The sequence below is a fragment of the Bremia lactucae genome, linkage group LG19, assembly GCF_004359215.1.
Source record: "Bremia lactucae strain SF5 linkage group LG19, whole genome shotgun sequence".
NCBI classification, from domain to species: domain Eukaryota; phylum Oomycota; class Peronosporomycetes; order Peronosporales; family Peronosporaceae; genus Bremia; species Bremia lactucae.
This window is the reverse complement of record NC_090628.1, coordinates 1,250,555-1,277,737: the sequence shown is the minus strand read 5'-3', so window position 1 is coordinate 1,277,737 and position 27,183 is coordinate 1,250,555. Positions and strand designations below refer to the sequence as shown.

At 45.5% G+C, this 27,183-nt stretch overlaps 4 protein-coding genes across 4 annotated transcripts; 1 reads left to right on the top strand and 3 right to left on the bottom strand.

Moving 5' to 3' along the window:
• Positions 1-9,708: 9,708 nt before the first annotated feature.
• CCR75_004624 (uncharacterized protein) lies at positions 9,709-9,960 on the bottom strand (the record flags this gene model as incomplete). Its single annotated transcript, XM_067962710.1, has 1 exon — positions 9,709-9,960. The coding sequence occupies one exon, from the start codon at positions 9,958-9,960 to the stop codon at positions 9,709-9,711; it is 252 nt and encodes an 83-aa protein (XP_067823835.1).
• An 8,463-nt stretch (positions 9,961-18,423) lies between these two features.
• CCR75_004625 (uncharacterized protein) lies at positions 18,424-20,020 on the bottom strand (the record flags this gene model as incomplete). Its single annotated transcript, XM_067962711.1, has 2 exons — positions 18,424-19,654; positions 19,720-20,020. 2 exons carry the CDS (start codon positions 20,018-20,020, stop codon positions 18,897-18,899), a joined length of 1,059 nt encoding a protein of 352 aa, XP_067823834.1. The 3' UTR covers positions 18,424-18,896.
• Positions 18,880-19,620, top strand: CCR75_004626 (uncharacterized protein; the record flags this gene model as incomplete). The annotated part of the gene is made up of 1 exon (XM_067962712.1): positions 18,880-19,620. The coding sequence occupies one exon, from the start codon at positions 18,880-18,882 to the stop codon at positions 19,618-19,620; it is 741 nt and encodes a 246-aa protein (XP_067823833.1).
• Positions 20,021-21,521: 1,501 nt separating the features above from the next.
• On the bottom strand, positions 21,522-22,825 carry CCR75_004627 (uncharacterized protein). Its single transcript, XM_067962713.1, has 2 exons — positions 22,533-22,825; positions 21,522-22,460 (listed from the first exon to the last, which is right to left on the bottom strand). Exons 1-2 carry the CDS (start codon positions 22,707-22,709, stop codon positions 21,711-21,713), a joined length of 927 nt encoding a protein of 308 aa, XP_067823832.1. The 5' UTR covers positions 22,710-22,825; the 3' UTR covers positions 21,522-21,710.
• Between the last annotated feature and the right edge of the window lie 4,358 nt (positions 22,826-27,183).

The window sequence follows — 27,183 nt, the reverse complement described above, 5'->3', positions numbered from 1 at the left end:
TGCAGCGTCCTTGGTCTCGGCTTAAAAGCACGCGGCAATAATTTGACTAAGGATCAACAACGTTAATCAGTTACCAATTACCCAGACGATCCTTCGGCGTCATCGGACCCTTCAAATCGCTGCATATCACCCCTCCTATCCTTTCAATTGGAGAATTTGTTTGTTTTTCTTGCGCACAAGTCAAACAATTCACGCGAATCTTGTCGCTCAACTGTGATCCCGATCTTGGGTCTTTTGCAATACGTTCGATAGTGACGTAAGACAAATGTGTCATAAGTCGATGAAAATTCATCAAAGTGTCAACTAGCGCATCCAAATCAACTTTGGCATCGGCTTCTTCATTTATAATCAACATAATAAATTGCACGGCGCCATGAGTGAACGTTCTGGCTCAGCTTTTACCATCGGTACGTAATTGTTCATCTGAACATTTAATACCACGATACCAGTCTTGGCCTGCACCAAAGACCGAACACCATCCACGTACGTAAGGCTTAAACCCTTTTCCTCCAGCTTCCCATACGACTTTATGTTCCTCGTAATTAATGGTGCGAGATGGACATCAGTCAGTCGAATTATACTGGACTTACCAGCAACATGCACTTGAAGTAAGACTGTACCAACTTTAGTGACACGAAGCGTTTGACCATCTGGAAGCATGCATTCACTTTCACAATCACATGATTCTTTCAGCATGCGCTCGTCACTCACAAGATGACGACTGGAACCACTGTTCGATATCGAATGATTTTGAGCGTTGAATCCTCGACTACAGCAAGAATCATGTTAACTTCACGACCATTTTCGTTATCTTTGTTCGTGTTCTTCTTTCCACGACAATCTGTCGCAATGTGACCAACCTTGTTGCAACTGTAACAAGTCCTAGTATCTGTTCTTGGCCTTGATCCCGCTACATGCAGTACGACATCCTTTCCAGTAGTCTTTGTGCATCGCACGTCCAATTGCTTGGGCAAAGTGTGCCAGCTTCTCCGCGTGTCTTAAATAATACATACGATTATTATCGTACTTAGCCATTAGTACGTGACGCAAATCCGTAGAAACGTATTGCACAATGTTTTCAAATACCAGCGCTTCTGCAACTCCAGTCGCGTCGCTCACTGCGATGAGGTACAAATAGTGTTCAAACCAAGACCTCTTCGGGTCTTTCCTTGCAGTTAAAAGCGTGTTGGCTTGAGCTTGGGTAATTGTCGTCCGGAACGTTTGGTGCAAGCATTCCGTCACATACTGCAGAGTATACAGAGTAGGTTGCTATTGTCACCAAGTCTCAAGCTGCTTATAGTATTACCGCTCCGGAATATTACGTAGGTAATGTCCAAGTAAAGTAGCCTTTACTTCTTCATACCAATTAAATCCACATACCATCTGGGCCAGCACAAGCTGCATGACGAAGCGATGACCCCAATCAAGAAAACCGGATCTTTATCCTTCGTATAACTCTTCTCCATAGAAGGGACGAATTGATAGTTTCCTCTGGCGAGTGTCAGGGACTCCAATACCACCCACATGTTGTGGAACGTAATCAGGAGGCAAATTCGGTGGCTCTTTATACTGTCGATACATAGAGCTCTGGAACTGCGGAGCTCTCGGCAAATTTGCTCTCACTATGGTGAAGGCCTGTGAAGGAGTGGATTCACCACCATTCGTGACGAACCAAAACTTCTTCCAAATGCTGACTGGAAAACACAATATCTTGAGCTCCTTTCATGCGCTGTTCCTCCTCTCGCTTAAGCTGCGAAAGCCCGAGACGAGCCATGCGATCTTGCATGGCGGTCATTACTTCGAGGATCTTGAGATTCACATTGCTGGTTTAATCGACCACCTCACGCATGCCTGCCTCTACAGACTCGGTAGATGGTGACATGGCGACCTGATTGCGGTCGTCCGGTGTCACAGGCGCGCCTTCATTGCGCACAGGGACTACAAGCGTTTTTGGGCTCATAACCAATAAAGATTCCTGTGTAAAAAAACGACCTCTTTCTTTGAGTTTAAATTTGAAGCTGCTTCTGATTTCTTTTTTGTATTCCTATACCTTCCTACATAGGTTTACTTTAATCACAGCGCGGTCGATTCACTGACGTCGTAGCCGCGAACAGTCACCGATGACCGAAACTCCTCCACTGTCATATAAGCCACATAAAAATCATCTTCCAACATTAACGTCGTCGCTGATGCTCTTTGCTCCGGTCGAAATTTGAGCTGGCTGCGCAATGCAACGGTGAGAATAAGCTATCTGTTGCAACAATCACCAATGAGCATACGACCATTGTTGCAACAATGAGCATACGACGAAGTTTGAAAAACTTATATACGATAAGGCTCTTAAAGGTTTGATAGACCACCTCAGAAATCCATCACAACAAGCCGAAAAAAAATTGTCGAAAATGTATCGATCCTCAACAGATCGATTTCGGTTTTCTGTATTACAGAGCCACTGCTGGCGACACAACATCCCCACGCATAATGATTTGCGTTTTAGCATCCTGTATGAGTGTCACGATGCATTAATCGATGAAAATTGTGGACGTGAGAAAACTAATCCCACGATAGGTCGCAACTTCTTCTGATATCGATCTTCAACAGATCGATTTCGGCTTACTGTATTACACAGCCACTGCTGGCGACACAACATCCCCACGCATAATGATTTGCGTTTTAGCATCCTGTATGAGTGTCACGATGCATTGATAGATGAAAATTGTGGACGTGAGAAAGCTAATCTCACAATAGGACGCAACTTCTGCTGACCACGCCAGTATGAGTTCGTCCGCAAGTAAATACGTGCTTGCAAAGTTGGTGAAGCCCAGTGCTTCATAGCGTGCTCCGTTACAATCTCTGCCTCCTCATGCGAAGTGTTGGTAGTCCGAACGATGTCCTTCGTCTTCGTATTTTCCGAAGCCGATCACAAGAATAACGGCATCTTTGTGGTTGTCGTCGGTTCAGCAAGATGGTCCATCTTGCTGCTTTCCCGGAGTGGATCACAGCCGAAGGCTGTGCTCTGCCTTTATTATCACGATATTTGACTCAATGGGTCACCCTGTGAACTTGTTTCAGATCGAGACCCTCATTTCACGGCGGAGTTTTGGCAATCTGTATTTCAATCTCTTGAAACAGTTAAAATGTCAACGTCTGACCGTCCGGAAATAGATAGCCAGACAGAACGTTCAAATCTTATCCTCAAAGAAATTCTTCGCGGACACGTCCACTCTATTACGAGCTGAAGCGAATCCTTGCCGATGGCAGAATTTGCCATCAACAATTCGGCGCAAGCATCACCAAGCATACACCGCTTTTCGTGAATGGCTTTCGTCATCCACGAATACTCACCTGGCTTGAAAGTGATACTTATTCAAGGGGAGGACCGCTCGAGCAAGGAACAATCTGGCTTTTGCTCATCACGCGTTGACCCAACAGTCAATATTAAGGATACCAATATTGATGCAATCAACATTGACGAGGACAAACATAGTAAAGAGCGATAAGGCTATTGCTGACTTTGCAACTTACGATGCTGATATACTAAGCACCGAAAACAGTGATATTTCTGAGAACAATGATTGCTCTCACTGGATAGGAGCATGATATATCCGCAGTGCGCACTAGGTTCACTATTACTAAAACAAAACCGAGTCAGAATTCGTGCTGGATCGAGAACATTGGTCCGTTTCGTGCAGGATTCCATCGTTCCATCGCTGATGAGATGGAACAACAGAAATGGAACTCTGACAAAAATGGAAAAGTTAACTTTCTTTCAGTTAATGATCTAGTCTTAATGTCTAGGGTAAATCTACCCAAACATGTAATGACGAATGTGGGCAGTAATAAATCCTTGCCCAGGTATATCAACCCATTCTGTACTGCACCGCCAAGGCAATGCGTGCTCGATCGAGCTGCCTACGTATTTCGTCTGACGTCTCCTCCCGTACCATCAATACGAGGCTCATCCAGTGCCGAATGAAACCGGCACGGTGCCAAGGCATCTCCCAAAAAATGATGGCCTCGAATTAAAAGCTGGTGATCTCGGGACAGAGTCTGGTTCTTATGAACCAGACGTTTTATTTTATCTTTCAAGGATAAAATCTCTTGATCAGCTGTCACCAGCTCATCTTGAAGTGACTGATGCGTTCGTTCGTTTGACAGTTAATCGGCAAACTTGAGCACGGTTTCTTAGCACTTCAAGACATAAATTGTCGACAGTCGTCGCAAGTTAGCGACGACGCGAACGTTCATGATCAACGTCCTCCCGTAGAAAGCGGAGAACGTGATCCAAGTCTTTATGATAACTCAGGTCTCACGTATGAGGCAAACCCGATTTATCGCCCCCCCCTCGAAATTCTATGACGGATTCGCGAGGTAGAAGGAGGTTTGAACGGTTAATCTCGTCCAGAAAGGGGTGGCGAACAAATTATTTTGTTCGTTGGCGAGAGTATCCGCCCTCGCATGATAGCTGGGAAATTGTTCTCAACTAGGAATTGATGTCCCGGGTCTAGTTCGACAATACGGTGAGACCCATTCTCTTCAGGGGGTCCATTAGAGAACGAGCGCTTCCCGCGCTCGTTAAAGGATTGTAGACTCTCAATCCCTTCTCGCAATATAAAACAGATGCGCGTCCTCCAATGAGGGTCTTTAAGGGGATAAGCCTCTTAGGAGCATGGACTGCACCCTTGAAGCAGCAGGGACATGAGTCCCCCACGAGCGGAATGGCAAGCCTGCCTCGCCGGACAAACGGTGTAGCTTGTAGCGTGCAACGACTACAATTTGCCGTATTTATCGGTCAAGGAATGTATGCAGTCTGTCAAGCCAGGCCTCGTTGCCTATGCTTTGAACATTTTGAACGAATGCTTCCCAAGCTCGAAACGAAGGAGTTATTTCCTTTGCAAGTATCATCGATACTGGAAAAGACAATTCCGTTTCGTCCTCACCAGGCTTGTAAAGCCTGGATGAGTCAAACAACCGAATTTTGTATAGTTTAATCAGGTTTTTCATAGAGGGCAACCAAGGTTTGTTTTCGGGAGCAAACCGCAACACGTTGCGGCCCCTCTCCCGTTGGTTTCTGTTAGCATTGAAGCTAATGATACGCTCAGATCACTTCTCTCTTACGATGTACGCTAGCACCATCAGTAGCATTCTTATCGAAAGGACCTTTACGATCACTCCGTTCCTGGTGGCATCGCCAGAGTTATAGTCGTCCATGGAGTCATCACAAGATGACTCCACACGAAATGGGTCTGACGAGATAAATAATGTCGCCATTACCTCTTGGGTTGTCACTCAGAACGCTTAGTTTTTTAAGGACGTGACCTCGAACAAATCGGACGCCCTAACAGTGGTCACCGAGTCGGAAGATGACACCGACTCGTACCAGTCAGCTCCAAATGGAGTAGGAGGTGATAATCTCCCCACAGCAGACCCTAGAGCGTCTATTGAAACGTTAGCATCACTAGCAAATTAATTTAGTCGTGTAGCTGCCAGCTTTGAGGCCTCACAGGCTACGTGCACGAGTTCCGATTCCATGCGCAAATAAAATAAGTTGGAATTTAAAATAAAATTAACAAGTAAAATTTTCGAAGGGAGATACAAAACTACTCTATGTTGCCCTACATCAGTCAATATTGTGACTGTTGGTGGGGGGGTGTAACGGGGTGTCCCATTGCATAAATAAATGTTCTATAAGAGGAGTAATAAACACTAATTCTTACACGAGGAAAAGTCAAGAATAGCAAGATTATTATCCTTCATTATTTTTGACTCACTAGTCCAATATTATTAAATTTGGTCACATAAAGGCAACAAGACAATAGTTCTGTTAATTGGTTGAATCAAGAATTAATTAAACCCGCCAATCGTTACAAGACACGATTGTGCGGTGCGCAAGTAGGCGCCATACATAGTTAGTAATATAATAAGTTCAGTAGTGAATAGAATATAGTTACGTAGGAACTTAATTTATTCATTGAATCTTATTTTCTCTATTCAAAAGCCTTAATATCGACCTATAGTATCTAGAGAGCTTAGCGAAGGCTTCTAAGCTCCTTGTAACACTCTTCTGCATGTGAAAAATACTTGGCTTCAAAGCAAACGAGGCACCCACCATCACTGTTATCAGTTTAGGTTCGCTAGAATTGTTATCAGTCCTAGCGAAAGGTGCTCCGTTCAATGAAGTCACAATATGCGGCTATTCGAATGCTAGAAAGTACTTTAAGAAGTGAATATCTATTTATTGCGCTCGCACGTGCATGATGAAGCTGCATCGAGCATATAATGCCACAGTCGTTTTATTTAGCGGCAACAATTAAGCGCCGCTTCTTGAATACACACTGCTAGCTGCAGTTCCGTCTGTTACGCCTTCAGTACGAGGTACGATGCACAATTGTTAACAGATGTATTGTAACTTGACACGCTGTTGCCAGAACCTCGATCCGTCAGATAAAAAATTCACGTTGATGTACTCATAATAACTCGAATAATTAATGCCTTACGATATGATAATCCTCTCTTTTATTTGCATTTAAAAAAGTTCACATGTGAGGTAAAAAATCAAGATATATATAAAACCAACTTAATTTTTTATAGAATATTACTGGAAGTATTACATTGAATAGCTCATTGAATGATTTGGCAAATTAAATAGGGCCCTTATAGATTTCACCCGTCTAATAGTAGCTTTTCTGGCCTACTTTCTTGCTTCTGTCGTGCTAACCTTGCCTTATGAAATTCGTCGAAGCGTGTAAAAGTAACGTAGCCTTCCGATTTTTACCGTAATGGGCCGGTCCTCACGCACAGCTAGAATGGATTAATGCTGCAAATTGGTTTCTGTTAATTGCATCAGAAATAATAGATTCTTCAAGACCTACATGCACTAATTTGCGAAGACTGTCAACTTAGCTTACGTTTTCGTAATGCTAGCGCAGCGCAGCGCTGTATCGAGATTCCAAAATTTTCAACAAGCCAAATATACGCGTGGCCAATGAAACGGAGCTGCCTCGCTCCTAAAGTCAGAGGAAGACTCATAGACTCAAAAGAGCCATTTATTTCTATAGAGTTACAAAGGTGACGGCTCGATGAATCACAATAATTTGTAGAGCTTAAAGGGGTCCGTGTACGAGGTGTCCCGTTGCAAAAGTATTATTGACTATACAAGGTGACTATACAAGGAATGACAAACATTATTTCCTACGAGAGGCAATAAATAAAGAAGTACAAAATTATTATCTTTATTAATTTTAACTTGATGGTCCAATATTTCCAAATTTGGTAATATTGACGCAACAAGACATAAGATTTATTGATTGGTCGATTTGAATCAACCCCGCCAATCGTTATAAGACCTGACTGTGCGGTGCGCAAGTAGGCGCTATAAATAGTTGTCATCAGTATAATAAAGTCAGTAGTAGATAGAAGATCGTTGCGTCGAGACTTAAAATATTAATACAGTATTACTTTTTCCTATTCGAAAGCCTTAGAACTAACCTATGCTAGCTAATACAACTTAGCTATCAGTAAAATTCTTCCGCACGTCGTGTACATGAAGTTATCGAGCCACCCCACCTTCTATGTAATCAGTGTAGATTGTCTAGTACTGTTAACAGTACTAGCAAAGGGTGCTCATTACAGTCCGAGTTTACGAGACCTTAGTGGTTCGTAGATCCAAGTGGCAAGCCTCCTTACATATCGCTGCGCAAGGCTTAGAAGGGCACGAAATGCATTAGACAAAAAGAAGAACTAAATTAATTTTAATTTTTAATATAGAAAAACTTTCCTTATTGACCTTACCGTTGATTTTGACCACCTGTCTGGCTGCCACGCGTATTATCCATAATTAATAGTTTTTGAATGCTCAAATTTATATACATGAACTCTTTTCCCGTGTTTATAAATTTGATACTTTAACGATAAAATACCCGAACTATACCCGTTACAGCTAAAGAGGCCGCTGCAACAATATAGGCGGGATGGTTAAAGGCTGACAGTAAAGGTGCGATCGCGCGGGACGCCTCTCGATTGACATTGCGCGTTGAAGTTCCTTAAGGACGACGTGAAAGTTCCAAGAAGTGCTCCGTTTTGGCATCGGATCCGTACCAAGGTCCTTTTTAAGATTTTAAAAAATTCCCTCACGCCTCACGATTGCGCCAGCTAACAAGAGATCGAGAGTTCCTTTTCTCGACAATTCTACCTAACAAAAGTCAATGAGGGTCAAGTTGCGATAGAATGTGGCAACATCGCTATTTATTTTTCGATTGGTCAATTGCAACAGGTATTGACAAGCTACCTTGTGATTCTCTCCTAATTTCAAGCAGAAATTGATATAGACGATTATGGGTTGTCAACAGCGCACCATGACAGTTGCGCACAACAACTCCGGCTGTATTTTGCAGAATTTTCTCCAGCGCTGTATGTTGTCCGTCATTTTCCATCAAGTTTGTGTCCAGACAGACCCTCAGTCGTTGCAGCCCGAACCGTGCACATCCCCCCTGAAGCTTCGCTTCTGCGAGGGTGGTATGCTGGCGGATTCCAGCCAGTTGAGACTCGCTTTTGTGAAATTGTCTAAAGCCTCGAAGAGTTTCTCATTGAGGCGAGTCCCAAGTCATTGAGGCGAGGTAAGCGACCGGGTACGGCAGTTCACGGACAAGTGCCGCCAATTCCAACCTTTTAAAACTTAATTCGAGCGAATTGGCTCTTTGGACCAATTGGCATTGTAGCAGGTACCGCGGTCACAACTTTGCACTAGTTGACCCATTGCCGAATCGCTGCTGTGTTCGCCGAAAGTTGTTTCGTACTGCTACAGCCGCTACTGCAGTCGATTTGGTGTCTGGATTCTTGCGCACCCTCGTTTCACGTAATCTTGGATGCAGATGGGATTGAATCGCCTACTGCGTACTCGATCCCTATAACCATTCGTCAAAAGGCCATTATCGACCATGGATGGGTCGTCTATAGTGCCTGAGCGAGTCTTGAGCTCGTCTGCAATATCTGAGCTAGCTCCGCTGGTATTGGAAACCGCTTCCGGATCTGGATCATTCCGACGTCCTCAATGTCCTTTGTGTGTTACTACTAAAGCTGACATCTGTCAAGAATAAGACGAAGGTGGTGATGCCACAGTCCAAAGCGGTGCTATGCCGCCTCTCCTTAGAGAGCTGAAGACTACTGCACGCGCCTCTTTAGAGGTGCGCGCAGCAGTCTTCAGTATTCTATGCCTACCCTGCCAACTCGCAGCCGACGATTACTGTTGTCATAATAGAGTCATCTACCCGGCTTGGTGTGGAGGCTCGTTCAAGAAATGCAGCGGTAGCAGCTAGAAAAGCAAAATAATATAAGAGCTCGCAGCCGTCTGCGATTCCATCCGCTAATTTTTGCGACCTATTCAAACCGTAAGTAGTTTTCTCACCGATGAACTTCTATCAACATCTGAGCGTATTAAACGACGATTATCGCCTGAAAAGTGCGCGTGCTGGACAAAGAGCTGCTCGTTCTTGGTTCTCTGTCATAATCTTCGTCACTCCGCAACGAAGGTCCGCGTAAGTATCGACGGGGCTCGATTGGTCGCATATCTCTTAAGCACACGCCAGTGAGTTATCTGACGAGCGCGCTTCTAATAGCGCCACATCCAGCCGGACATATAGGCGCTTCAGCCGCTATTTAAAGTTGCGCGTCAAAATTTGGCGAGCTACGTCAAAAGGACTTTGCATAACCTTACCTTCCATCCATATCACCATTCGGGCAATCTCCAGGGCGTGGGATATTCCACATCGGAACAGAACTGGCTTCATCATTTTTATTCCGCGCTTGCTCGATGCCCGCAAGAATTGCACGATCTGAGGTCGCATGTGCGCACTCCGGGACTGGATGTACCCGCCTTATGCTTATGTCGCACACAACATCACGAGGTACCCCACTTCGAATACTGTTTCCATTGTGATCAGCTGCTGGTCTAGGTACAGACATCCCGACGTCTCGAATCCAATCAGCATGAAGAGCACTCACATAACACCGATTTAATCGAGTACTGTTCGAGCTACCGTCAGTTTAAAGTGTAAAAAAGTGTGCACCGCCGCATGAGAGGCCAATACTGTAACGGGGTGTAACGGTACATGAAATTACCACTCAAAGGTTGTTAATTAATATAATATCTATAAGGTAGATAATATTTGGAGGACATCACTTTTTATTGTAATGTTTAGAAATCTTATCCATAAATAGGTATAGGCCATTGTATCTATTTATCCCGCAGACTAATCAGCTGTAAACGTAAGCAAAGAGATAGAGACAGATAAGATTTCAATTGCATGATTAATATTAGTTCATAATTAAGTTAGCGTTAACGGATAGAAAAAAGAGAAACTTTATTATATTAATACTCTTTAAGTTAGTTGTCATAAAGAGAAGTCTTTCTCTGCCCGTACTAGTGTACGTTAAGTGACGTAGGGCACCACTCGCAACTGAAGTAGTGCGAAGTGGACTTGTACTGGAGCAGTACAAGTCATAGTGCCCCGTTACACCTGGTAGCACCTTGGAGTCCGTCCAAGGACCACATCTCCTTCATCTAACATGGACATGTTGAATGATAGTGGGAATACTCATCACGTTTCGTTTGAAAGCTACTCCTTTCGAAGTGATATTTAAAGGAGTGCGGTCGAACAAATGAGTTCGACCGTACGGGGCGATGCCATCTTGGCTATGCTGCCCGGTTTGGACAGAGATGCCCTCATTTTAGCCATCGCCAAGTTGATACAAAATGAACTTGACGATATGAAGGAAAGGTAGTCTTGCTGAATTAGCAAGGCTCCCAACAGGCAGAACTGTTGAGGTTACAACGGGCACAGAAATCTGTACCTGGGACGACTCATACGCGTCGTCCCGAAACCTTATAGATTGACATCGCTAAGTATAAAGGAGTCGAAGACGACTCCCTCTTGAGATGGTTTGTCGAGTTGGACGATGCCATAAGGGCACGTCACATCGTTGACGAGCAAATGCAAGTCGCATTCGCTCAATCAAATTTGGCAGGTCGTACCAAAACTTGGCCATTGGGCCTTAAGTTGCGCGACCCATATGTCTTTGGGTCGCTAGAGGCATTTGAAGCCCGGCTCAAACAGACGTTTGAACCGCGTAGGGCTGAGTTCAGAGCTCATTCAGAGCTTCCGAAACATAAGCAAGGCAAGCGTGATGTTCACGCATATGCCCAGCACATACAACTCTTAGCGAGTACAAATAACCCATTCCATGAACACACATTAATTACGATTTTCATGCAAGGTCTTAGGGATGGTCCCGTAAAGACCCACCTGTTCCACTTGAAACTGGATACGCTTGAAGAAGCAATATCCGTTGCGGAACAGGAGGACTTTAGCTTGAGACAGGCTCAAGCTAGTTCGTCATCATATCGTCCACCAAGGCGACACGAGTTAGGAGGTCCCGAACCCATGGACCTTTCTTACGTCGAAAGCGAGAGACCTCGCTTTCCGAACAATAAGCGATCGCAGAAATGCCATCGCTGCCAAAAATTGGGACACTACGCTCATGAGTGTAGTGCCCCACGCCCAGTACCGAAAGGTACTGAACGTAATTTTTGGACCGTATGCTTAAAAGTGCAGCGGTCGCGGGTCCGACGTTGTTGCGAAATCGCAACAGCGAGGCGGACCGCCAAAAAACGGTCGGGGTCAGGAAGGGCGCAACGCCCTACTGATCCAGCAACCTCAAGAGAATTTGTAAATCTCTTGACTAAAGTTGCTCCAGACACACAATCATTATGTGTCTCTGCACCTGGTGATGAGGATACCTCATCACCTTGAAGTTAAAAGTGACAAATGATTTTTCACTTAGAGCCCTAGTGGACTGCGGAGTGTCGAATAACTTTATTCGTCGCCAGTCACTAGAGGGTCGTACGCTCAAATATGTTGAGCGCGACATCACTCCAACGAGGATGACGGTGCGTCTAGCGACAGGCGCATCGATAACAGTAATGAAACGCGTAGTGAAATTTCACTACACGTTAAAAGATATACAATACGATGATGGTTTCATCGTACTGGATTTGGATGTCAAATTTGATGTCATCCTAGGTCTACCTTGGCTCAGAAACTATGAGCCAAGGATCAGCTGGCAGCATCGATCCGTGAAGATGCCTGCCACTTGTTTATCAGATGGCCATCTGATGAACGTCTTAGAGCGTCCACAAACGTGTGGATGTACTACGAGTGAGTGCGATGGCATCACTTGTGGTTCGGTCGTTAGTACGACTGCACAAGATCACAGTGTGATTACTTATCACCCTGTGGAGTCAGCTGCCGGCGGCTGTGCGAATGCACAGGCAGCGCCGAAGTTCCACCACTCGAAGAAGTCGAGTGGATTGAGACATGAATGTACGCCTAGCGGGCGACATTCAAGTAGTATGCCGGTTGCCCCAAAGGGACAACACGATGATTCTAGGCCGAGTAGAGAGTAGATCGAGAGGACCCGACTGAGATAGCGCAATCTCAGTCGGAAGACGTTGAGGGAATAAGTCCCACGTACTTGATGAGAAATCTCCTCAAATAGTTAATTTGGATGGATTTTATCAGATCCGTATGCGTGAACGGTGTGCGAGTAGTGCGGCGCCTTCGGCACGGCCAGGTGCCATATTCGTTTTATTAAGACAGTATACTAGAAGTCAGTTTTGATCTTAAAAAGCGATCTCCATCACAGTCTTACGCATTGGACTGAGATTGTTTCTTACAGCGCGTGTGAAAATTGATAGTATTTATTCTTCTTTAGAATAAGGTGGTTCCTGCATTATGCGGAACGACATGACGGATGGCATCATCAATCATGGTTTCCGCCTGGTCTTGCCCAAAAGGAAAGCTCGCATCAGCGACGATATTAAGTCGCCCTGGTTTATATTGTCTGAAAAGTCTACTCCTCACAATAAATATTCCTTAATGCTCATCACGCGTCGAAGTTAACAACGACGCGAGTGATATCGATGTCAAAGAAATCGACATCGAACACCTGTGGTGCATAGTGCATCCACGTTTACCTCGTACTGTAATCGGCAATCACATTTGAATTTTGCCAACCGTTTTACAAGACGTGGAGCATGTCAGCTTCTTGCCATCCACGTAACTATCTTTCTTAACGAAGCTAATAAAAATACCGCTCTTATGCTTATCTTTCAAGCCTCGACTTCTGCAATGAGCTCGACTGGACCTTGTTGCAATTTGTGGTTGGTCCGTTGAAACGAGGCCATTGAGATGGAGGGGCCAGGTTGGAGTAACTAGACTTCAAGATGCCGAGGAAATAATTCCTCGACAGCCTGTGGATATATCCCAGGAAGAAACCGAGACAATAAATGTCTCGGTTAATAACGGTAAAGAGTAGGCGCTTATACTCTAACTCTGTATGCGCCTCCGAAGTTACCTACGGAGATAACTCAATTACCAACCTAGATCCTAAGCGGTTCTTGAGGGATCTGCATGGTGGCAAAATCAAGCAGATCTGCGTACTCGTCACAGCGGACGATTACGTAACCGACATTAGGTCAGCTGTAATTTTTTTGCAGAGAACGAACGGGTTCTCAGCAGCTCATCGATGGACCAAAGTGTCCTCGATGTGAAGACTCGGATTGAAAGATATACTACTCAATCTTGCGAGTCACTCAAGGGAAATAAATCACCTATACGAGGATTTAATGGAATTCAGGGGTGTATTCCCTGAAGCAGTTCCATGCAAGTTGCCTAAGGATAAAGGCACTCGACATGAGATCGAGCTCGAACCGGGCTCGAAGTACTGTGTCATGAAGCAGTGGCCACTGCCTCGTGAGCAAGTACTTGCGATCTATAATTTTTTTACCGATCGATTAAAAGCGGGCCATGTGACGGGGTCAACCTCCCCACATAGCTCTCCAACCTTCTGTGTGCGAAAGGCCACAGGAGGGTGGCGGATAGTTCACGCATTCAACAAACTGAATGCTGCAACGGTACCGGCTCAAATGCCGATACCTAGAAAAGACGTAATCATAGATGGGTTTGTCTAAGAGTACGATCTTTTAGTCTATGGATCTGATGGATGGATTCTATCAAATCCTTATGCGTGAACAAACATTTCGTACACAGCAGTGAGTACTCCCAGTGAGATGCTCTGGGAATGACTAGTGATACCTCAGGGGCTTAGTAACACCCCTTCAACATTCAACAGATGCGTAACAAATCTGTTGAGACCGGTGCGAGAATTCGCACCGAGTTATTCTGACGATGAAACCATCCATAGCCGGGCCATGGACGGAAAGACGGACGTGAAAATTCATAAAACTCACGTTCGTCAGGCTCTTACACTTATGCGAAAGCATAAGTTAAGCGAGATAAAGTCTCGTTTATGCAAGCCTGGAGCGCGTTCATTCGCAATGTCAAAGACATTGGACGCGAAGCCTGGCTTCAAAAACTTAACGTGAACCGCGTTAAGTTTGAGAAACGAACCCCAATCGGTGCAAAGTATAAATTGCATCGGTTGTCACGTGAGGCTGGGCTTCCATGCCTCAAGTGGGGTGATCCCTGTCCGTGTTGTGTTACAACTCGAAGAGGGTAAAAGGGGATGTCTATTCCCTTTCCTTGCCCTGGGGAAGGCTCACATCTCTATCGAGATGCGCGATGTGATTGTCGTTTTGCAATCGATTTATAAGCTTTAGGAGCTCGTGTTTTTCAGTGAACCTTCTGATCCATCGGACCGTTCTCGTCATACTGTCGGAGTCAACAATTAGCTGGGACCGAGGCTCCCAGCTGTCATGTGAAGGTGGGTAACCACGCCAGCGAACAAGATAACTCGTTCGCTGCCCCTTCCCATAACGGTGATTATGGATACGTTCCACAAGGAAACGTTGACCACCGTGGGAATCCACCAATGGTTGTGGTGGAGGGGGAAAATTAGACCCGAACCGTTTGTCGGATCTAATTTCGAAGATCGACAAAATCGATCACTTCCTCCATGATTTTGAGGAGGGACTTGACCACGAGCGCGGCAAGCGTCGTTCGATAGAGCAGACGGCGCAGGCTCACCAAATCGAGCGGTTGGAAGACCGTTCAAAAATTGCGTTCTCCATGAGTGGAGCAAGCAATTGCCCTTTGAGGAGTTCGCTATAAATAACAGTGTTCACACCAGTACGGGTGAAACACCGTTTTATATTAACGGACTGCACCATCCTCGGACGCCAGTCTCGTTTGTGCGCAGCCCGAGTCTTAGTGGGGGGGGGCCTCACTATGCTCGGTGCGAAAGAGGCATAATATCGCCAATATGACGATGACCCATGAGGGTATCATCTCAACGACAGAAACTTGCTCTAGTGACCCTGCCAGTTCAGCAGTGGTCAATAAAACGACGCCTTATGATCGACCTCTTGGCGGTATCATAGGCGAGTTTGATGATGAAAGCGTGAGCGAGGCTCAACGCTTTGTGGATGAGCGATTAGCCGTCACACGTAAAGTCCGTGACGAAATGGCAAGCGCACAGGACAAGCAAAAGAATATGCGGACCGAAATGGTCGCAAAAATAATGAACACTTTAGAGTGGGTGAGAAAGTACAATTAAGTACTGCTACCCTACATAAAAATGCAATTTCTGTACTACCTGGTGGTACTAAGAAGTTGTTGCCGCGTTTCATTGGGTCCTTCACGGTGGTTGAAGAGGTTGAAGACCTAAATTATAGGCTCACCCTTTCCCCGTATATGAAGACGCACCCCGTATTATACGTGGGTCGTCTGAAACGGTATGTAGACCCAAATGAGGTCACATATCCCCATCCGTCCAGGGAGACCGATGGTGACGCCGACCGTGAGTCGAGCGTCATTCGGGTGAGAGGGACGGTGAAGGCGAAAAGCTATCGGACCGACTCCCCCCTCCACGAACAGGACTTGGAGAGCGAGGGACATCACGCGAGTAATGCGGACCCCTCAGCATTATCCGTTCAAAGAGGTCCAAGCGAGTCTTCAGGCGTTCACAATGGTCCCTGGGACATGATGAACTCAATGTGCTCTAGGCCAAATAGGTTTTGAACTTCTGAACTTCTGAAACGCTGATCGTTTGCCATAAAAAGATCTGGAAAGCAGTCCATTTCAGCAGATACGAGTGCTACCAAGTGTAACGGAGCTACCGTGCTCCTTACACTTGGTAGCACTCGTATCTGCTATGACGAGCCTATGAAACTTGACAGCTTAACACAGCTCACGGATTTTATCACTTATTGCCAAAGGTCAGAACGCAGGATGCAGGCATTCATGTTAAATGGTGCTACGGAGCGAGTGCACTGGCGGGACTCTCGATTGGTACTGAACGCTATAACCCTGACGAGCCTTTGCTCGGACATCAACGAGATCCGAGGTCAGTCGCAAGACTTGACTCTCAAGATCCGCAATACGTCGTTCAGCAGCGCCTAACGCATGTGACTGAACGGACGAAAGCAAGGCAGCCGCGAGTAGGTGGGCGAGATCGCCACTCCTATCGGGCGCAACCTGCAGTGATGGATGTGAGTGGGAATTAACGCTTCCTTGTTGGAAAGTTGCTTGCCCAACGCTCCGTGAGGCAAAGGTATCAGATCCTCGTCCAATGGCAAGATTATTCGAAGAGTTTTGACTCTTGGGAACCGATCGATACCCTACGTATTGATGTGCCCGGCTTGATGGCTGCCGATGATAAGGAGCACCAGCTGGGGCCTCTTCGCGAGTCTCAAATGGACTAGCAGAAGTAGCGTTGAGAGAAGAAACAGGGGGTTCAGTACCGCCCACGATTTCTTTCACACGCAAGCGGGCGAAATTAATTCGCTGCGACCGCTGATTCATCGCATCGGAATGCGGATGAATGTGGCACAGGAATTCCTTCTCGTATTGGTCGGGCGTTTCATTCGAACGCAACACGACCGGGATCGGGAAATACGCCCAAGCGTTTTTCCCTGAGCCCTCCATGATTTAAAGACGCCTTAGTAGCGACGGTTTTGGCCCGTTTAAACGAGGCCATTTAGATGGAGGGGGAATCAGTGATATGCCACCCTTCATATAGCCGCATTCAATACGACTGGCTTGTGACACCGACTGAGCACGTTCACGTGTCGCCGGCGGAGCTTTAGGCTCCGAATTCTCTATGTCAGAATCATTATGGATCATGGTCTGAGCATAAGGCGTTGTGGTTATACCCGAAGGAGAAGCGGCTGCGCCTTTATGGACAGCGCTCTTATTACATGTCGCTGCGCTATCCAGCGCAGACGACGAGACAGCATTCGTAAATGTTGCTGTCACCATGTTGTGAGCCATGAGAGAAGTTTGGATGGGCAATAATGCGCCATCATCATTCCTCATGAGCTCGTCGTCCGCATCACTAGTATGAGGTGACGGCAAAGGTGTCGACTCATTGTAGTCGACAATAAGCGACGGATCAGCATCCTCACTCTTAAAGTAGGATAGATCCTCTAGCCCCGTAAACACGACAGCAGCAGTGGTGTGGTGCACATTTGTGACCAACCCTTGTGTATGTGATGCACATGGATGCATTCACATTAAGAGGGATGACGGCTTGCGTCATCCGTTACGCGAGGTATCTAGAAAGATACGCTCGCAATACATATTAAGTGTTATCTATAGATATGACATTTTAATTGGTTAAAATAGGTATTTATTTATAATACGATTAAAGAAAAATCAGTCTGAAAACTGCTTCCTACTTGATAAGTGCGCACGAGGAGCCGGATTATCGATCCTGTGACGACGCTTAATCAAAGTGCTTAGTGCGTTGGGTGAGGTCGCTAACGCGCCCACCACAACTACCTCACTGCACGCAAGAGAAGCAGGTTTAACCGCTTTCTCGCTGTGCTAGGGTGTGTGTCCCATTACGACGTGCCCCCCTACAACAAGACGGAATGACCTCGCGACCAGCCGAGCTCATTGAACGTTCACTGCAAATCCATTTCCCAATGCAAAGTTTTTTATTGCTTTCCGTTGCTTCTTAAGTGTGCTATAACGTGCATATGGTGGCATAGGAATACTCATATCGTAATGAAGTCTTTTATGGTAGGGCCAACGAGCTGTTGCGAAAGGAAGGAATTTATTCACTGAAGTATTATTTACATAACGAAGTACGATGGCACGCTCAGGGGTTTATCTTCCTCATTGACTGTAATTGATAGGATTATATGGGGTGAGGTACGCATACCAAAAAGGTGAGGTACATATACCGGCACCCATTTTCTATCATGACTCATTTAATTTACGTCATCGTTTCGTCCAATTTAGAATTCTACAGGCAATATGACAAGTAAAAGTACTAAAGCATTAAAAATACGACGTCAAAAGTATCCTCTAAATTGCAGAAATGCTAGATTTTCTAGCTTTCTTCTGATGCAACACGTAATTGAAATGCCATTGCGATTTTTGTGGCAAAGCAAAAAAACTGAACACGCTTCTTTCACAGTCATCACTCAAGGCTCGAACTAAGCTTTTCAAAACACTGCAGTTAAGCTAAGCAATGTACGGTATAGTACTGAATCTTGCTCTGCGCCTCCAGAGCTGCCATACCTCCTAAGATGCTATATCGATGTTTAAACTTTCTTTACGTCTCCATGAACACCTTATGCCAAAGCTTTACACCCTTTTCGAACGACCTTCCAACAAAGTAAGATCTAGCATACGTTGCGAGGAAGCTCGCGTAACGTCCATTGGCTTGCAAATATTGCATACAACGCGTTTTTGTAATGGCGCGTCCGCAATCGACTCTTTTCTCAAATGTCATCATCACCAAGATCGCACTAGCAAATTGTTTAATTCAAGTCGTTTTGACCTCTCTCGAGCAGCACATCAACGCAACTGCCATAGATAAGCATTAGAGTAATCAAATGGTATGTCTCTACGAAACATGGGGATCCTGACAGTCTACATGGTGACGATGTTGCTCTTGGGCGTGTCCGCCCCTGAGCCATCATCGTGTTCACCATCCCTAGCGGCGGTGGCACCAAGCGGTATCACTCCCCCAAATCCATCAGAATTAGCATTTTGCTCGCGCTTTTGCTTTCGTGAGTACATGGCAAAAAGGAGGGCACCGACGATAATGCAAGCAGCCAGCACGCCAATAATGATAAAGACGATCGAAGTTGTTCCCTTCGAGTCTGTTGGAGGTGCTGCTGATCCGCTGTTGGCTACGTCGGGAACAATGCTGTTGTCTTCATTTAAACTGGACGACATTGAGTCACTTAAAGAGTCCTTAAAATCTGAGGATAAAGAGCTATTTGATCTAGAGTCGGAGCTTATGGCACTTGTGGAGCCCGGGACAAAACTGGATTCGCTTGGAGAGCCTGAGCGTGAGCTCACCGAATCCGGCAAGTCTACTTCGGAGTTCGCGACGCTACCAGGATCAGCCACATTCGACGTCGTTGACGTGCTACGGGCTTGCGAAGAGCTGGTTAAGAGGCTAAAATCTTGTGAAGCTGCATCAAACGAGCTATCCATGGCATTGGAAGTCGTTCTCGACGTCGTGGATGAGTCAAAATCTGTTCGCGAAACGTCCTCGCACTTGTCGCCACTAAATCCTTCGTTGCACGAACAGCTAAAGCCTGGCCGTCCATTCGCATCCGTGGATACTAAATTACATGTTCCTTGACCACTACACGCTACGCCACTGGCACTGCATCCACCTAGAGCACACTCAACAGTTAGATCATTAATCCGTGCTCCTCTGCATATCTCTCGCTCATCTCACCGCTACATGAAGCCCCTCCAAAGTACTGATCGCAGCGCTCGATGGAAACGCACTGGTAGATACTATTTCGTTGTATACAAGCCAGTTGGCCGCTTGTGGTGTCTGACGGGCAATTGCCCGACGAGGTGCCGCCGCAGACGGCACCAGCCACGCAGGTCTGGATGGGGACAGCGGAGTCACCGGCCACGCACGTGTCGCCGTTTAAACAGTCGGCACTGCTGGTGCATACGATAGTTAACTGAACAGACTCGGCGATAAAGGACGTCAGCGTCACTAGGAGCAGTGCCACCATTTGCCGCATGGTAATGGGTTATTTACTACTGAAGGCACGTCTCTTTTTTAGCGGTGCATGTGGAAGCACGGTTTTGGTCTGAAACTTGGTCTCCTAGCCCTGGTACAAATGTGGGGAGTCCGTATGATAAATGACATGACCTAAATTACTTACCAAATTCAAGTTGATTTCAAACTTTATTAGTGTGGTTCAGATATTATTAGTACGCGGTACCGTCGTGCTCTTTTTTGCAAGGTGATGGAGCACCATATGCGACGATGGACATTTATCGGTATTTACATCCAAATAAATCGGGTGTTGCATCGTTTGTTTGGAATCGAAGCTTTACTTATTTTTACCCTCAACGCAATACTCACGGCGCATATTTGAAAAGGTCCCGTCCATTTGATCTCAAGCTTTAAATACTATATTTTTTTTCAATTCTTTCATTCAAATGTCAAAAGCTCCCTGGCGCACAAATTATCAGCTTTCCGATGACTTACTTGGAGGCGAAATGAAAATAATAAAGGACCTTCACTAATTAGTAGGAGCTCCTGGTCTTCAAAGAGCTTCGTTCCTTATCATCATAGACCAAGAGAATTGAAAGTATTTGCTGAACTTCGTTGTGACACATGAAAAGCTTATGGTCCTCCTAAACGATGCGATGACAAGCTTTTTCGACGACAGAAAATGCTTTATTTAGAAAGAAGTGGGACGTCTGTTGCTACAACGTCGCACTGTAAAAATTGTCAATTCCGTATAAGGTTGTGGTGCTGCTGTCGTGTGACATTTTTCTGAAACGAAAAAGTCAAGATCCATGGTTGAATAAGTAATATATTTTTCCCTATGGTCGTCCCCATGGCCAATAGCTCTCCCGTGCGTAAAGCCTTGAGAAAATAAATTCCCGCTGTTTACTATGGTTGCTTTTAAGCAAATATTATATTTCAAGTGTATCCATTATACGCTCGGATAACTGCTTTCTGTTCGAGAAAATCTGTGGCTCTATTTCTTACATTTTTTGGGCTATGTCCACATCAACTCTCTCCAGTTGCAGATGTAGCGATCAAAAGTCTTCAATTTGCTTTGTATGCTAAGGTCGCGCATGTTATTTAGTTCTTATTTTTCAGGCTTTTCAATGTAAGAAAAACTCAATGCGTCGAATTTTGTTATTACAAGCTTCTAAATTTTTAGGTGCAGGATTAGCTACTTAAGGCTTAATTGGTGCAGGAAGTTTTAGGTCTTCATTATTTGTAGTTGGTGGTATTACTGGTGTAGCTATGTCTAATTTAGGTTTGGATATTGGATTACACGTTACTTATTATATTGTATTATGTGTTGCACAACCTTGTACACAACTTAATATTCGTTAAGATATTCCAGCAAGCCATAATTTCAACTAATGAGGACTATAGTAAAGACGGCTTCGTCGAAGATGCAAAACTTTAAGTTTCTTTTTATCAGTTTGGCACGCTTTGCTATTAGCCGCTAAATTTTAATCCTTTTCTTGAATGATAGTAACTTTAGTTGTGACGGAGCTCTGGTCAAAACTGACTACTTTAAACTTTACCATAATCAAAAATTGTACCCACGCCAAAGCCGCGGCTTCAAAATTCCTACGGTAGCCATTTATTTCTAGACTAAAGCTTTATTAATGTAAAATTATTTAAACTCGCCGACTGGAATGAGCAAGGTAAAATGGAACGAAGCAGCTTTTACATCATTACTTGATACCAGGAGACTTGGAGCGTTTGTTTTTCTTCTTTCTGTGGCCGCTACCGGAGAATCCCTTGGGATCGCACTCTGGGCACAACCACGTATCGGGATGACGGCCATCGGCCAGGCCGACACATTCCAGGTGGTACCACTGCGATGGATTTGGACAAGTTTTACCATCGCATGCGATCATATTACCATAGCTTGGCAAGTTGCAAATGCAGTAGAGTTCATTATCTTCTCCGGTATCTGCGTCCTTTTTGGTCTTTTTATTTTTGCCACTTGATGAATTGAGGGATTTCGAGCTGCTAGGCGGGATCTTGCGTCCTTCATTGCCGTGGCCACGGCTACTCTGACCGTTGCTTATGCCATTTGCATGCGTGTTTCCGTGTCCGAAACTCGCGACATTCATGCCCGAATTGCCATTGCTCAAGCTGTAGCTCGAGCTCGTGGTAAAATTACGGCCTGATGAGACAGATACGGAATGGCCGCGCTGGCGCTTGCGGCTATTGGACTTGCGTTTTGCTTTCTCAGCAGCAGCCAGGGCTTTTCGATCCTTGTCGCGGGCAGTCGAACGCTTTACTGCGGCCCGCTCACCATTACGCAGGCGTTGCATGAAAGCGACAATGGAGTCGTCTTCCTCAACTTCCAACGTAATATCAAAGTGGCGCGCGACTAAAGCTGCTAGATCTTCCTTCGCCATGCTATCGTTAAACTTTAGATGGTAGAATTTTGCATAGCGCTTTAAAGCTTCGACCTTAGCAGTAGAAGCGAGGTTAGTTGGTCATTTTAGTCGCTCTATACAGTAGAAGAAATACTTTGAACGTACACCCAAGCCCTTAAAGTCCACCATAAGCCGCGAAGGGTACACGATGCGCTTGATCCGCTGCTGTGGGCTCAATTCGTCTACGTTAGCGTAGTAGCTATCGCTGTCATTTACTTCTACTATGTGAGGAAGGCCGACATAGGAAAATGTGAGTACCAGAGATGGGTATTTATGTGCCATGAACTGGTTGCACCTCCTTCATTGTCGTAGAAGCTGTAGCGCTCGTCCTGGGAGAATTTAACGAGTTATGGTTTTGACACAAAGTAAAAGATCATCTGCTACACAGGGAAACACATGAGCGTAGATCTCACCATCGTAATGCAGCGTGAGGGCGGTCTTGGAAGTGTAGGGATTTGTATGCACGAGTCACAATTAGATCTAATTGCTAAAAACATTGCATCATATGATATAAGACTGCATTTACGTTACAATTACTTGCGAATACAAATTCTCAAAATTTTGCTGTTTCATGTAACGTCGCAACTTTAATTTACTTAGGTTGTAACGGGGTGTCCACTACATAAATATTATTTTACATAAGAGGAATAATAAACACTGTTTCCTATAGGAGTAAAAAAGCAAGAAGTACAAGATTATTATCTTTCAAATTAACTTTGACTGGATAGTTCCATTATTATAATTATTATTATGTAATATTTAGGCAAAAGACAATACTTCTGTTGATTGGTTGATTGGAGTAAAATCAACCCCACCAATCGTTACAAGACACGATGAAGCGGTGCGCAAGTAGGCGCTATACATAGTTGATAAAAAATATATGCTAAAGTAAGTTAATAGAATATCGTTATGTTTTGTTACTACAACTTAACTTTTTTCGATACTATAGCCTTAGTATCGACGTCTAGTAGCTAAGGCTTCTTATCAACTTGTAACGCGTGGCGTAATCGAGGCACATCACCTTTGCTGTTATCAGTGTAGATTGACTAGCATCCTAGCGAAAGGTGTCCATTGTCCCTTCAACGGCCTACGCACGTTCCATCCAACATGGACATGTTTGATGGAGAAGGAGAGGGCTTTCAAGCCTCTCAAGAAGGCTTCCACGCAACGCGTGAAAGGTTGACTCATTTAAGTGGCCACCATAGGTATCGTGTATGTCGGACATATGCGTGAAGGTTACGCTTGCCCTGCTTCAAACCCAGAAGCTCTGCTCGAGCACTAAATTCGGCACAAGAAGGGTCAAAGCTTTTCCTGAGCCGGGTCTTAAAGGCCTCATACGATCCAAAATACAATGGGTCGAGAAGCTTGAACCGTAAGGCCCAAAATTTGGCACGTCCGGCTAAGTTGGACATGCCAAACTTTACTTTCGTCGCATCATCATTAATGCGGCGAGGTTCAATGGCGTCATTTTATTCGACGAACCATTTTGAAAAGAGTCACCTCCGACTGCCTAAAACTTAGAGATTTCGATCTTTAAGCTTTCGGGTCGACGCAAAGCGTTGGCTCGCTAGCAGCATGTGTATGCTACAGTCTCAATAGTTTCACTTGTTGAGCAACCTGTTCTTTCAATGCTTATGCGTATTAGGAACCTTGCTGGTGAAGCAAGGTTACTTTGTGTTGGGCCCCGTCGAGTTCATGTTATATGATCTCGTGTATAGCCGCTTTTTGATTGTCTCTCCAAAGAACGAACAATATGGCGCTAATGGCTGGCCCGCGTGCGGCCGAACTCACGGGTATCGTGAGTCTTCCAATTGATGAACAAAGCGGGTTACTGTGCGTATGAAGGATTTTGCAGACGGTCCTCTGGACAAGTTGTTTAGCTTCACTCAGGGCTTCATGGACTAGCCTGGACGCACTCGGTGGACGAAATCCGAGAAAGCGGGTGGGGGAATTGCGATTTTACTGAGCCCATAGTCACCAGTTACTGAATATAATTGTGGCAAGAGGAGCATTTGAATACCGCATTGGATGGCTGATCGAATTACTATACAAGGCGAATCTGTTCCTGTTGTCAACGTTTCGGAGGCCCTTTTCGAATTGCTTGACATTACCTCCTAGAACACGACGGCCCGATGATCCTAAACGGGGAATATACCTGCATCTGGTGCCGCGTTTACAGCTGATTAGTCTGCGGGATAAATAGATATAATGGCCTATACCTATTTATGGATAAGATTTCTGAACATTACTATAAAAAGTAATATCCTCCAAATATTATGTACCTTTTAGATAATATATTAATTAACAACCCTTAAGTGTTAATTTCATGTAACGATACACCCCATTACATCACCCCTCCCTTGAAAGACAATCACTCTGACTGTCATTGGATGGAGTGGTCACCATGTGACCACTTAATTTGAAAATGATGTTGATTGGTCAGAAGCATCATTTTAAATTCCATCGCATCAAGAACAAATTCATGCGGTGTGTTGATAGTGCTGCGCCTTCGGCTGCGGTTCGTGCAGCCGCGGGTGACGCATTGTTATCTCTTACTACGGCAGACGGAACGTCTGCCGTAGTATCTTATACTCGCGCAACACTTAGATGTTGCGGGTGCACGTGATGATTCACCACGTGAATACGACCCCGCTTTGGGGGGTCGACAACGAATGCGAGTCGGACGAAATTGCCGACTCGGGGAGAATCGAACAGTCGCCTGATAGACGTCAGGCGGCTGACTATGAGCCTTCGAATGAGAGGGCTCATTCTGATAGTCGAGATAATAGTCTATTTGGTTCCGACGATGAGGATGATCTCTCATCGCCCGTTCCGTCTCCCGTTCGGTCACCTGCACCTGTTTCTGTGCAAGGTGATGACGATGGCGTGAGCCATCGTAATAAAAGTTCTTGTGGTACCCCTGCTTCAGTGGGTACCACTCAGGGGAGTGAAGACAAAAATGTCTCATCTCGCCCCTGAGAAGAGGCCGTGGCTCTTGCCAGAACGGCTAATCAATAGCTTGTCTGGAGACTACTCCTCACAATAAGTATCCCTTATTTATTGCGACAAAGCTACATGGCCTTGATCCTAGCGCGAAGAACTTTCACGCTGAGAAAGATTGTTATCTCGATGCTTTTCTTAAGCATCGATGGTTTAGTGGCAACAATGTACGCAAACCTCAAGAAGTCTATATTCGCTGCAAGCGAAATACCACTTCTTGGGTGCATCCGGTAATCACGGCGTGCGCCCTGATCCCGAAAAGATCAAGGCAATCACCGACTGGCCGGTAGTCGATGTCAAGGGACTTAGAAAGTTCCTTGGTTTAGCGGCGTACTTGCACAAGTGCTCTCGCAATTATTCAGAGATGCAGTTCGTCAATCTCGTCTCTTGAAAAAGACGAGAAATGGTTATGGAACGCTGATGGTCAGCGTTCCTTTCAAGGTATCAAGCAAAGCTTGATGCAATCGCCCATCTTGGCGATTGAAGATCAAGACAGACCATTCCATGTGGTCTGTGATGCCAGCGATTTCGCAATCGGCTGCGCGTTAATGCAATACGATACAGACGGCGCGGAGCGCGTCGTCTGTTACCAATCGCGCCAGCTGCAACCAGCTCATCGCAATTATCCAGTGCATGACAAGGAACTCCTTGCCATGAAATATGCATTGGCTAAATTTAGGGTCTATCTCCTCGGAGACTGACCATTCATCGTGTATACGGACCATGCGTCATTACGCACGGCCGTCAATAGCCCACACCTCTCGCAAAGAATGGCGAGGTGGCTATCCTTCTTCGCGGAGTATAACTTCTCCGTCGAATATAAACCAGGACGACTTAATGTCGTCGCTGATGCGTTATCACGCCGACCCGATTTCGAGTCAGCAGTGCACCCCAACAGTAAAAGTGATCTTACTGTTGCAACACTCACTACGAGTGTTCCATCATCAACCTTAGTTGATGAAATAAAGAAAGCCTATAAAGAAGATAAGGACCTTCTTTGTCTGATGGATCATTTAATGAATCCATCCGATAAATCTTTTAAAGATCTACCGGCTTTATATCGATCGTCATCCGATCGATACACAACACGTAACGGCTTATTGTATTACACAGCCGTTACCGGCGACACCCCACGTGTCGTCGTCCCGACTCACAATGATTTGCGCTTGCGCATCATGTATGAGTGTCACGATGCTCCAACAAGTGGACATCGTGGACGTGAGAAGACTTACCTCACGGTAAGTCGATACTTTTACTGGCCCCGCCAGTATCAGTTTGTGCGCAAGTACATTCGTGCTTGCGAGGTTTGTCAACGGGTGAAGCCTAGCCCTTCATCCCGTGCACCTCTTCAACCTCTACCACTTCCGGCAGAGTGTTGGCAGTCCGTATCTATGGACTTCGTCTTCGGATTTCCCGAAGACGAACACAAAAACAATGGAATCCTTGTTTTTGTAGACAGATTCAGCAAGATGGTACACCTTGCTGCGGTACCAGAGTCGATTACGGCTCCGGGTTGTGCCCGTGTCTTTATCGACACGGTATTCAAACTCCATGGGTTACCCCGTGAATTAGTCTCGGATAGAGATCCGAGATTCACGGCGGCGTTCTGGCAATCCGTGTTCCGATCTCTCGGAACACGGCTGACTATGTCAACATCTGATCACCCGGAAACGGATGGTCAAACAGAACGCGTAAATCGCGTCCTCGAAGAGATACTTCGAGGTTACGTCCAATCGTATCCGAATTGGAGCGAGTT